At 43.8% G+C, this 13,519-nt stretch overlaps 1 protein-coding gene across 11 annotated transcripts in view; it reads right to left on the bottom strand.

Annotated features, from left to right (window-relative positions):
* The window catches only part of DLG2 (discs large MAGUK scaffold protein 2), a 1,465,131-nt gene that overhangs the window by 277,804 nt on the left and 1,173,808 nt on the right, over nucleotides 1-13,519 (bottom strand). For all 11 annotated transcript variants that reach the window (XM_045020521.1, XM_045020529.1, XM_045020530.1 and 8 more), the window contains one exon: nucleotides 8,607-8,709. In XM_045020521.1, coding sequence (XP_044876456.1) covers nucleotides 8,607-8,709 — 103 coding nt within the window. The remainder of the gene's footprint in view (nucleotides 1-8,606; nucleotides 8,710-13,519) is intronic.

Genomic DNA, 13,519 nt, shown 5'->3' with positions numbered 1-13,519 from the left:
AAGCATTTAATACAATTCCACATGGGAAATTATTAGTGTGGAAGTAGAGAAAGAATTGACAAGGATTTGTAGGGGATCTTAATGCATGACAGTCTGTTAGCAAGAGTCAGGCTAGCAGTTAGCAAGAGTTAGGCCAGCTGTAACCCTAATGACGCGAGACTTGTAGAAGCGAGGATGGTGTGAGGCGAGTGGGAAAGTACTGTGTGAGAAGTTGTCACGACCTTGCTCTGATAACAAAATATGTAGACTGGTGTCTCCTAGAAGTGAGAAAAATAAGATAGCAGGATGGCCTATGTATAAACAAAATGCAGCTGTTGCTTATTATTGTCTGTATTATTGCTTATTATTGTCTGTAACAAAGGTATAAATGCTTGCTGTAATTGTTTACCTGTTGAGAGACCTGTCTGGGACTGGGGCGACCCTGTGTCCTAGGGCACTCCCTCCCTCTATTGCAATTGCTTGAGAAATAATAAAGTATTTGATTTTGCTGCACCCAAACAAAAAGCGAGAACTAAGTTTTTCTCCGACATTAGTTAAAGTGGAGAAGATGGGGATTAATATGAGAATTAAAAGGTGAACTGTCAGGCTGGAGGGACAGTACTAATGGAGTTCCTAAAGGATCCGTCTTGAAATGAATCTTATTTAACATTTTCATTAATGACCTTGGCACAAAAAGTGGCAGTGTGCTATTCAAATTTGCAGATAACACAAAGTTGAGAGGTATTGCCAATATGGAAGAGGACTAGAATATCATACAAGAAGATTTGGATAACCCTGAAAACTGGAGTAATGGAAATGGGATGAAATTGAATAGTGCAAAGTTATGCACTTAGGGACTAACAAAAATATTTGCTATAAACTGGGGACTTATGTGATGCATCCTAGGATTCCATTAGTCTTTTTTTGTGGCTGCATCAGAAGGAAGATCTTATCTTATGAGAGGAGACTTAAGGTGTTTGGCTTGATCAGTCTAACAAAACAAAGGGTGAGGGGAGATATGATTGCTCTTAATAAATACATCAAAGGGATGAGCACCAGTGAGGGAGACAGCATTCAGATTAAGGGCCAATGTTGGCACAAGAACAAATCAATATAAACTGGCCATCAACAAGTTTAGGCTTAATATTAGATTAAAGTTTCTCACTATCGGAGAAGTGAAGTTCTGAAACAGCCTTCCAAGAGGAGTAGTGGGAACAAAAAACCCTAACTTGCTTCAAGACTGAGCTTGATAGGTTTATGGAAGGGATGATATGATGAAGTTGCCTATAATGGCATATGGGCCATTTGTGACCGCTATTACCACGTATCTCCAATGGCTGGAGATAGGACACTAGATGGGGAGGGCTTTGAGTTACTACAGTGAATTCTTTCCCAGATGTCTGGCTCATGGCTCTTGCCCACATGTTCGGAGTCTAATTGACCACCATATTTGGGGTCAAGAAGGAATTTTCTCCAAGTCATAATGGCAGAGACCCTAGAGGCTTTTTGCCTTCCTCATCAGCATGGAGCACAGGTCACTTGCTGATTTGAACTAGAGTAAATGGTGGATTCTCTGTAATGAAGTCTTTAGCTCAAGATTTAAGAACTTCAGTAACTCAGACTGAGGTTATGGGCTTATTACACAAGTGGGTACAAGAGGTTCTGTGTCTTGCAATGTGCAGAATGTCAAATGAGACAATCATTGATAGCCTTTAAGGCCAAAATAGACCAAGAGTCTATGAGAACATTCCCTATCCTGCCTTGAAAATCTCAGCCATTTTTATTTTTTATCCCCCATTATAATTCATTTAATTTTGAGGGCTGGGTGCTCTCCCCTCCTCCCCCCACCCCGCATCAAAATTATTTTACTCACGTCTGTTGAGAATTATTCATGGGAGGAAGAAGAGTGCAGTGACTAAAACAAAGGGAAAGGTGCCAGGGACTCTATTCCTGGATTTTCTACTGACTCACCTATTGACCTGGGGAAAGTGGCTATACAGTTTACTACTGCTAGGTACATCTCATTGGTGTTGGTTGAGTCTTGGTTAATGTTTGTAAAGCTCTATAATATCCTCAGATGGAAGTTGCTATATAAGTGTCAAATACTATCATGCTAACACAGTGGTGGGCAACTTGCAGCCCATCAGGGTAATCCGCTGGCGGGCCAAGAGACAGCTTGTTTACACTGACCGTTGTGTTGGGGACTGCTTACCCCACACTAGCCCAGACAGGGTTAAGCCCCAGGTATTGACAGCGGAATTCCCGCCTCTCTGGCAAGACTGGGCATGCTCCATGTGCTCTAGTAGTATAAAGGGAGGGAGACCAGCTCATTCTGGACTGGAGGCCGCTGGGGAAGGACTTGCCTGGGAAGCTCCTGCAGAGGGCCAGCAACAGCCTCTGGCTGCACCGGGAATAGAAGCTGTCCACGGCCCGCCTGTACCCCAGTGACTGGAGGAAACCCTGGAGATGACGGGCCCTCCTGAACACAGAGGACCCGGCACCTCATGGGAAACCCCAACACAGACTCTGGTAGGAAGTGACCCAGGGAGGGTGACAGAGTGGTACCTCCCGCCTGGGGAAGCTCAGTGTGTTTCGGTAGGACACCCCCCACCACTGCGTCAGTGGCAAGCCACTCCGCCACTGTTAGGGCCCTGGGTTGGGGCCCGGTGGAGTTGAGTGGGCCCGAGCACCCTACCAGGGCAGCTGCACCCCATAAGGGGCACCCCAATGCTATAGACCATGGCCACTAGACCACACTGCCCTGCACCAAAAGGCTGCTTTATGGACTACGGCCATTAGGCCGCGCTGCCCTGTACCGAAGGGTGGCGCTATAGACTCTGGTCGCTAGGCTGCGCTGCCCTGCACCGAAGGGTGGCGCTATAGACTCCGGCCACTAGACCATGCTGCCCTGCACTGAAGGGCTCCTTTATGGACCCCTGACCGATAGCCCATGCTGCCCTGACCTTAGGGGTGTGGATCTTCACGCCGTCCACAGGCACAGCCACCCGCAGATTCCTGGACGGTCAATGTAAACAAATTGTCTTGTGGCCTGCCAGTGGAGTACACTGATGGGCTGCGTGCAGACCGCAGGCCGCAGATTGCCCACCACTGCACTAACATCTTAAATAGCTTACAAGTTTTGAAAAGCTGAGTGCAGCACTTGTACTGACTTCACTGGGAGCAGCACATTCAAACCAGCACTGGGCTTTGACAATGCACAATGTCTCCTTTGCTAGGTAATAAGCTTAGCTTGGCACCTGTCACGCTCCTTAATACTTAACTTGCCTTGGAATTTCCTCAGTGTCAGAATTCCCCAGCCCTGGAGAATAACTACTGTTTTCTGGAGTCCCCCTCATCAAATCCTTTAATATCACGGTCCTCAGCTCTCACTGTAGTTGCTTTCTTTGCATTTTGTAAAATATCTGTAGCTATTTTTGGGTGAATAGCCCATTAAATTACCCCATGAATAAGTCTATTTCTTACTACAGCAATGTGTCCTAGACTTGCAGAGAAGATCTGAAGTGCATGTTTCTGATTTTTTTTATTACACTACAGATTCAAGAGCATTTCTGCGGGAAAGCCTCAATAGAATAGGAATTCATCTTTAATTCAGAACCTCTTGGTCACTCAATATATGCACCAATGTCCCATTACGATGCATGGAACCTGTTTGTCTCATCTGTATCATCTCTTCTTTCTAAATTATTCTCCTAATCAAAAATACATTGGATTTTTCAGCCAATGAAATCTCCCACTCAGCTCCAGGAGCCAGGCAATCAGTTAAAAATGATCCTAAACGGTTTTACTGTTACTGACTTTACAATGCTGGCATTCTCCAGCCAGCCAGATGAACACCGAGGATGAAGAGGGAGTGTTTATGCCCCCTTCCCCATATAAATGTGTTCATATATACTCTTTTCCCACACACACATATAAAATACACTTTAAAAGTGTATGCGTGACACACAGTCTTTGTACTCTGGATTCTCTGAGCAGACATGCACACACAGAGGCACCAAGATGCTGAGGGCCCAGATCCTCAGCGGCATAAATTAGTGTAACTCCATCAAAGTCAATGGAGCTACACCAATTTATATCAACTATAGAAAAGGCCCTGAGTACGTCTGTATGTATATTTAAATGTACATCAAGACAGCTTGCCACAGATGTATTGATCAAGCCATTTACATTTGCAGCGTATTTTATATCTACCTTATTTCTGTAGCATCCAGAAGGGCTAGACGTGTGAATCATGCATATGCATTAACATTATACCAAAACATTAGACTCATCAAGACATGCGTTTACATTTTTGAGGTAGCAAGTAGGCGGTAATAGTGGGGGATAAGAAGTAACCCAGAAGTCATTCCGTAAGGAAAGTACAACAGTGGTGCTTAGAAAGTGTAGCCTAGTATTTTAAAAACCTAAGATTTCTCCCTCCCCACCTACAATTCAGACACAGATGTAAGACAGAGAAGGGACTCCTGTAAACGCTGACGCGGGTCACATGTGAACAGGCAAAAAAGTGGTGTCTGTAATAATATGTAACTTGAACTCCAAACTTCAGAGAAAAAGGAACCACAAACAAGAATTATCTGCTTCACTATTTTAAGATGCTTTTAACTACAATTATAGCTCTAATAACGACCATTGCTAACATCAGCAAATAAAGATACAAGTGTATTAGAGAGGATAGCTGTCTCTGAGATTCCCGTTCTCACCAAAACTCTGATAGTCAATTACTACCCAACATACTCAGCTTTCCTCAAAAATGTATAGTGCTGTATTTGTGCCAGCAAGCAGCTAACAATGCAAACAGGGCTAGAGTGCAAACGTACTCATAACAACAACTTTTTGGCCCCTTTGGCGTCAATTGGTCTAATCAAGTTGTAATTAATGAATGTCTTCCCTTCATACATGCTGTTACAGTAAGGTGTTGATTGATTTGCTTTAAAGATTTATAGCACACAGAGCAGCTGACTGGCTTAATGGTTTTCCCAGGGATTGCTGTGAGGGAACAGCTGCAGAGATACTGCAATGCAGCACAGCACAGTTTCCAGACTACTGACACTGAATATTTTGCAAAAATCTGAGGACTAAATTTTGTTTACAGCCCTGTACTGGGGATGAATGGGTGCAGCTGAGAGTAGAATGTGGAATTTATCTCATAGGGGATGTCTGCACAACTCCTCGACAGGCGCGGCTGGCCTGTGCCAGCTGACTCAGGCACGCGACGCTCGGGCTGTTTCACTGCTGTGAAGATTTACAGGCTTGGGCTCTTGGATCCTGCAAGGTGAGAGGGCCCCAGAGCTCAGGCTCCAGCCCACGCCCATAAGACTACAGAGCAATGAAACAGCCCCACAGCCTGAGCCCTGCAAGCCTGAGTCAGCTGGCATGGGCCAGCTGCGGGTGTCTAGTTGCTGTGTGGACATACCCTTAGCGTTCCCAACCTAGAGGCCAATATTTTCCTCCCCCACATCTCCTCCACTAAGGATGAGTTGTCTATATTTAAAGCACAGGTCCCCTTCCTTTCAAACTGGATCAGTTACACTGACCACAGAATTTTACCGTAACTCCTTCCTTACTGTACTTCAGCACGACCATCACCACTAAAATGGGAATACATACTATCCAATGGAATTTGAAATGCTGAAGATATTTTCTTTACTCCCAGTAGGACAACTGTGGGTGAATGCTGACTTCTTAGAGAGCCACTGAACACGCACATGGCCATGCCCTTTTAAGATGTGCCTCATCTTACAATAGCTACTCAGGACATACCAAGCAAGTCCATGCTGCAGAAGAGGGTGAATGGCTCCTTGCTGGCTGTGCATTTTTACAAAGGCACTAACTGGCTTTAAAAGGAGTTTGAAAAGATTGCTATTCAGGAAAAAAGTTAGGGCAAGCAAAAATGTTTCCATGAGTATGGTTATCAGTGTGAAAGCATGGCTAAAATAGGAGTAAGTGGGCCCCCTCGTCTTTTTGATCGACAAGTTTTTAATCGCTTGTATTTGTTTCTTTACCTTCAACTAGCAGTTGAGTACACGAGTAGTGTCATTGAAGTCAATGGGACTGCTCTTGTGCTTAATGCTAGGCAGGTGTTGAAATATCCAGCTGAACTGGAGCTGCAGTAATCATTATGGATCATAGAATCTTAGATGTAAGGCTGGAAGGGACCTCAGGAAGACATCAAGTCCAGCCCCTACACTGGCGGATCAAGTAAACCTAGACCATCCCTGAAAGGTGTTTCTTCAACCTGTTCTTAAAACCCTCCAATGATGGGGATTCCTCAACCTCCCTTGGAAGCCTAGCCCAGAGCTCAACTACCCTTATAGTTGGAAAGTTTTACGTAACATCTAACTTAAACTTCTCTTGCTGTGGATTAAGCCTATTACTTCTTATCCTACCTTCAGTGGACATGAAGGAGATGTTACTATCTTGTACAGTAACTGCAGTTCTTTGAGATGTCTCTCCCTGCAGGTTCTCCACTTCAGGTGCACATGCACCCCATGCATTTTTGACTAGAGATTTTCAGTAGCAGTGCACATTTGGCCCAGGCAGGTGCCCTACACAACCTCATGCTCCACACCAAGGCTATATAGGGTCGGGCAGGTGACCTGTCCTCAGTTCCTTCTCCTCTGCAAAGTCCCACGGGGGAAACTGGAAGCAGAGGGGAAGGAGAGGGGATACTGGAGCATCCATAGGGAGACACACCTCAGAGAACTCCAGTTACTGCACAAGGTGAGTAACCTCTCCTTCTTCAAGTTGTGCTCCCATGAGTGCTCCACTTCAGGTGACTACTAAGCAGTACCTGCAGCTGGAGGAGGAGTCTTCAGAGCCGAGTCCAAGACTGAAACAAGACTGCATTCCCAAGGGCAGCATCTGATCTGGAAGACTGGATGGTTTCTCAGGTCAAATTTGCGATAGCTTTGGGTTGACCGTAATTGCATTTTTTAGCAAATAAACCATTGATCCAAAAATGTCACCCAGTTCTAGATGGCCCACCTCACCTTTTTATTTCTTGTATTTTTAGTTCCAATTCTGTCCTCACTTTTCGTCGTCTTCCCTCCCCACTCCGCTTTTATCTTTCGTCTTTCATAACTTTGTCCCATACCAATTTGTCTATTTCTGTCTCAGAGAGGTAAGGGAAATAAAAAAAGGCGTGGGTGTAAAAGAAAGACCAAGAAAGAAAAAGGGTTGAGGAAAGGGAATGCTCTCCTGTTTATCCACCAAAACATGTTTTATTTTTGCTTGCCTCTGCATTTCCTAGTTCCAGGCAAGCTGAGACGTGAAAATGCCCTAACAACAAGAGAAAAGCTATTCAGCCTGATGGCAAGCTCTAGAAATCTTACAACAGAACCCACTTACACAAGATTTCCAGGCAACTCTACATACTCAAAAATGCTTCGGAGTTCATATAAGGTTCAGATAAACTCTGAACCCATTCACGACTATTACCTCCTCTTTTCCTTTGCACTGCAACTGTAGGTTAGAGAGTCAGTTTATAATATCGCAACAGCTATGTATTTTATGCTCTTTTCTTTACTTATAGTATAGATATAGTATATATAGAGAGAGAGAGCAAAGTATATTTCTTTACTTATAGTTACTATAGAATAGTAACTTATTGAAGCATTAACTCTTTCCTCCATTTTAATTGCCAATCATCAGCTGGCTGCTCAGAAAGCTGGCACATTATGCATTATTGTTTACCATCCAAAAAATCAAGAGCTGCAATTTTACTTGTGACTTTCTGTAATAACAGTCTAAATTGATATTTATGTTCCTATTAAACTGTAAAAGATAAACAAGACTGCAGCAACTAATGGGAACCAAGAATACATTGGACTAAGGTTTCATTCAAAATCTCTGTCAAGAACTTTCTGTAATACAATTATTTTTACCCCTTCTTCCTTGATCTGAAATTTATCTATATGTGTGTGTATCACACACTAAAACAATTATTTCATGTATGTAATGAAGTATATTTGAAATTTTGTTTGCTTCTAATTCTCCTCTCTTTTTCTCCTTACCTCATCTCTTTCCGTAGTATCTGTCTTAATTGCACGTTTTCTGTTTTAATTTTAACTGGGGGTTGGGGGGGAGAGTCTGAGTCAGAACATGAGAAAGGGAGTGAGTGAGAATTTATTATTTATGAAAAGTGGCAGCTTGACAAAGCCTGGTGACTGAAGTCCTCAGTTTAGCCACTGAAAAGGTACAGCACGGAAGTACAACTGGCCCACCAGTGTGTCTCAGTTCTCACATGGAGGGACCACTTTCTAAGGGTGAAAAGGCACTTCACTCTCTATGTCTATTCAGCCCTTGATATCCTTGAGATTATCAGCAAGAGGTCCCATGAATGCCACATCTGATGACAGTTAGTGTGAGGAGGACACCTCTTCATCCACCAGGCAGTGGAATAAGACCACATAAGTCATCACACACAGGGTGCCAAACCACCACCGTTTTATTCTGCATGATTCTTATCTCCACTTTTTCCCAATTTTATTGCTTTTCCTATTCTTGAAGTCTTGCAAGGTAGATGACATTATTCTTCCAGCCAAAGAGCATCAGATGAATCCCAACAGCACTTCTTAATTGGACAGTAAATTAGTTCATAGACTTACCTTCCGGCTGGTATTGTGCTACGATTGTTACTATCTGCCCTGCTCCTTTCAGTGCAGCTGCAGCCTGCTCATGGGTAGCACCGCGAAGATCAATGCCATTCACCTGCAGGAGAAATGAAAACAAAAAACAACCATCTGAACTTGCTTCATAATGGATGGAAAGCCATGGAGAACCTGCTTTAATACTTGGGAAAGGGCACAGGGGGTGGGGGGTGGAACTCATGTCACCAATGTTCAAGAACAAAGACAAATTATAATAGACTCATATGAAGCTACTTATGATTGACCAAGATCCTTTGCCACTGGATCAGACTACTGTATATTGTGTTTTAACACACTGATCTGCATTATATTCACCGGAGATAGCTGCCTATCTTGTTTTCTGCTCTCTTAAATTCACATTGTTCTAAACCTTTTTGTTTAAAATCTTGACTGATTTTAACTTGACTTTATAGGGTTTGAAAGTTCAATTCTCTGTTGTGCCTGAGCACCGTGGAGAGGGAGTCCTGACAGGAACCCAGCTGGGACACATTGATCTTGCTCTTGCAACCCTGATATAACCCTAACCTGCAGGGGACAGCTTCAATTTGCTCCGCTGATGGGAGACATTCTATCAGCAAAGCATCTGCTGTAGTGGAGCCTCGCTCTAACATACACCAGCCCTGAATGCCTGCTTCCTGTTCCCAGCATGCCTCCTCCCCATCTTGCGCTGGGCAGTTCAGGTGCAGGAGGGAGGTGGTAGCATAGGCACAGGAGGCAGCCTAGCCACCTCTGCCAGCTTTACAGACGGGAGATTTTCCTCGGGGGTTTCTCCATTCATTTAACTTCACTTTGGGTTGCATAAGCAGTGTAACACGAACTTAGCCGATCAGAGAATCCAGCTCTAAAGGTTTGTGGACATTTCAAAATCTGTTTCACGTAGAGAGCTAGTTGGTGATACACGCTTTGTCAGCAGTTATCATGAGGAAGTCAGACAAATGGCACAAAAAGTTGGAGTGTGCTAATAACGTTTGCGGATGACACAAAGCTGGGAGGTATTGCCAATACAGAGAAGAACCGGGATATCATACAGGAAGACCTGGATGACCTTGTAAACTGGAGTAACAGTAACAGGATGAAATTTAATAGTGAAAATGCAAGATCATGCATTTAGGGATTAATAACAAGAATTTTTGTTATAAGCTGAGGACTCATCAGTTGGAAGTAACAGAGGAGGAGAAGGACCTCGGAGTATTGATTGATCACAGGATGACTATGAGCCGCCAATGTGATATGGCTGTGAAAAAAGCTAATGCGGTCTTGGGATGCATCAGGCGAGGTGTTAGTACCGTTATACAAGGCACTGGTAAGACCTCGTCTGGAGTACTGTGTACCATTCTGGTCTCTCATGTTTAAGAAGGATGAATTCAAACTGGAACAGGTACAGAGAAGGGCTACAAAGATGATCCGAGGAATGGAAAACCTGTCTTATGAAAAGAGACTCAAAGAGCTTGGCTTATTTAGCGTAAGCAAAAGAAGGCTGAGGGGAGAGATGATTGCTCTCTATAAATATATCAGAGGGATAAATACCTGGGAGGGAGAGGAATTATTTAAGCTCAGTACCAATGTGGACACAAGAACAAATGGATATAAACTGGCCATCAGGAAGTTTAGACTTGAAATTAGATGAAGGTTTCTAACCATCAGAGGAGTGAAGTTCTGGAACAGCCTTCCAAGGGGAGCAGTGGGGGCAAAAGACATATCTGGCTTCAAGACTAAGCTTGATAAATTTATGGAGGGGATGGTATGATGGGAATAGCCTAATTTTGGCAATTAATTGATCTTTGACTATTAGTGGTAAATATGCCCAATGGCCTGTGATGGGGTGGGATCTGAGCTACTACAGAGAATTCTTTCCTGGGTATCTGGCTGGTGAGTCTTGCCCACATGCTCAGGGTTTAGCTGATCGCCATATTTGGGGTCGGGAAGGATTTTCCTCCAGGGCAGATTGGCAGAGGCCCTGGGAGTTTTTCACCTTCCTCTGCAGCGTGGGGCACAGGTCACTTGCTGGAGGATTCTCTGCACCTTGAAGTCTTTAAACCATGATTTGAGGACTTCAATAGCTCAGACATAGGTTAGGGGTTTATTATGGGGTGAGATTCTGTGGCCTGCATTGTGCAGGAGGTCAGACATGACGATCATAATGGTCCCTTCTGACCTTAAAGTCTATGACTCTAAAATGTATTGGGTGCTCTTGGGGCAAGCAGACATAGGAAGATGAGCCGAGTAAGTGCCAGCTCACGGACAATATGGGAGAAGGGTGAACAGCTGTTGAAAAGCAACTTTGTGCTGACTGTGAAAAAGAAGAAGACAGACTCCCTTGGACTCAGACTTCTGCTCAGTGTCACTGTTCTTTTTTCACCATACAGTCCTTGGCATATCCAGGACAGACTTGGCAGACTTGATTTTGGCATTTTGATGTGAGCCTGTAAAATAATTATACATCCCACTCAGTTCCAATCATTATATATAATATCACCCTGAAGAGTCTAGGGAGTGTCACTGAGATGGCATGGACTGCACTCTCAGCAAGTTTGCAGATGACACTAAACTTGGAGGAGTGGTAGATACGCTGGAGGGTAGGGATAGGATACAGAGGGACCTAGACAAATTAGACAATTGGGCCAAAAGAAACCTGATGAGGTTCAACAAAGACAAGTGCAGAATCCTGCACTTAGGACAGAAGAATCCCATTCACTTTTACAGACTAGGGACCGAATGGCTAGGAAGCAGTTCTGCAGAAAAGGACCTAGAATCCAGACGAGAATCTGGATATGAGTCAACAGTGTGCCCTTGTTGCCAAGAAGGCTAATGGCATTTTGGGCTGTAGAAGTAGGGGCATTGCCAGCAGATCGAGGGATGTGATCATTCCCCTCTATTCCACATTGGTGAGGCCTCATCTGGAGTACTGTGTCCAGTTTTCACTCCTACAAGAAGGATGTGGAAAAATTGAAAAGAGTCCAGTGGAGGGCAACAAAAATGATTAGGGGGCTGGAGCACATGACTTATGAGGAGAGGCTGAGGGAACTGGGATTGTTTAGTCTGCAGAAGAGAAGAATGAAGGGGGATTTGATAGCTGCTTTCAACTACCTGAAAGGGGGTTCCAAAGAGGATGGATCTAGACTGTTCTCAGTGGTAGCAGATGACAAAACAAGGAGTAATGGTCTCAAATTGCAGTGGGGGAGGTTTAGATTGGATATTAGGAAAAACTTTTTCACTCAGAGAGTGGTGAAGCACTGGAATGTGTTACCTAGGGAGGTGGTGGAATCTCCTTCCTTAGAGGTTTTTAAAATCAGGCTTGACAAAGCCCTGGCTGGGATGATTTAGTTGGGAATTGGTCCTGCTTTGAGCAGGAGGTTGAACTAGATGACCTCCTGAGGTCCCTTCCAACCCTGATATTCTATGATTCTATGATTATGTCAAGCTTCAGAGGATATTTTTAAAACTCAGGATAGGATGCCCACAACTGGGTAAGATTGAATACTTGTCTGTCGAGCCTCCTATCAGAGTACAACAGAGTGAACCCACAGATGCAAACCTACCTATATGCAGAAGCTTTCATAGAATATAGGGAAGGAAGATCATCAAATCCAGCCCCCTGTGCTGTGGCAGGACCAAGTAAACCTAGACCATCCCTAGACACCTCAACTTGTTTTTAAACATTTCCAATTATGGGGATTTCATGACCTGCCTTGGAAGCTTATTCCAGATCTTCACTACCCTTACAATTAGAAAGTTTTTTCTAATATCCAACGTAAATCTTCACTGAAGGTATACTCTGCAGCAAGGAACATGGAGAACAATTGATCACCATCTGCTTTATAACAGCCCTTAACGTATTGGAAGATTATCAGGTCACGCCTCCATCTTCTTTTCTCAAGACTAAACATGTTCAGTTTTTTCAGCCTTTCCTCATAGGTCAGGTTTTCTAAATGCTTTATCATTTTTGGTGCTCTCCTCTGGACTCCTTCCAATTTTTTCACATCTTTCCTAAATTGTGGTGCCCAGAACTGGACACAGTACTCCAGCTGGGGCTTCACCGTTGCTGAATAGAGTGAGACAGTTACTCCTGTGTTTTCCATTCATGGCTCCTGTTAATATACTTGTGATAAATAAAGTGGGGGGATAGCTCCCATTGATGGACACTCAGCCAGCCAGTTAGCTGTAAAATCCCTCTTGTTAGCTGTTCTTTACCTGCTTTACCTGTAAAGGGTTAAAAAGTCTCCCAGGTAAAGAAAAAAAAGTGGGCACCTGACCAAAAGAGCCAATGGGAAGGTAGAACTTTTTACAATTGATAAAGAAACTTTCCCTTTGTCTGTTGTTCTCTGGGCTGGGGGGAAAGAGCAGCCATGCTATAAGCAGCTAAGCCAAGTATGATAAAAAAATCATCAGCTCATGCCTCGAACTCCTTATCTGAACTGCAAATGTGACTTACTCAGAATGTTTAGCTAGACACGATTACGGTTATTCCTTTTATTTCTTATTGGCTTGTGGACTCCTCTGTGCTAACCCAAGATGCTTTTGTTTGCTTGTAACCTAGTTTGTGTGCTTGTTTTTTGGAATTACTCTTTGAAAATCTAGCAAAAGCCTAAGTTCCAGATGTATTTTCATTCTTTTTGGTTTTAATAAAATTTACATTTTTGAAGAACAGGATCAGATTTTTGGTGTGCGAAGAGTTTTGTGCATGTTGTTTAATTAGCTGGTGGCAACAGCTAATTTCCTTTGTTTTCTTTCTCAGCTCTTCCCCCCGGGAAGAGGGGGGTGAGGGGAGGAGGGTGAAAGGGTTTGAGGGTACCCCACAGGGAAGAATTCCCAAGTGCTCGTTCCTGGGTTCAAAGGGTTGTTGTTTTTTTTTGCATTTGGGTGGTGGCAGC

Source organism: Mauremys mutica, chromosome 1, assembly GCF_020497125.1.
Source record: "Mauremys mutica isolate MM-2020 ecotype Southern chromosome 1, ASM2049712v1, whole genome shotgun sequence".
Taxonomy (NCBI): Eukaryota; Metazoa; Chordata; order Testudines; family Geoemydidae; genus Mauremys; species Mauremys mutica.
The sequence above is the reverse complement of the archived record's forward strand: the minus strand, read 5'-3'. Positions and strand labels throughout refer to the sequence as shown.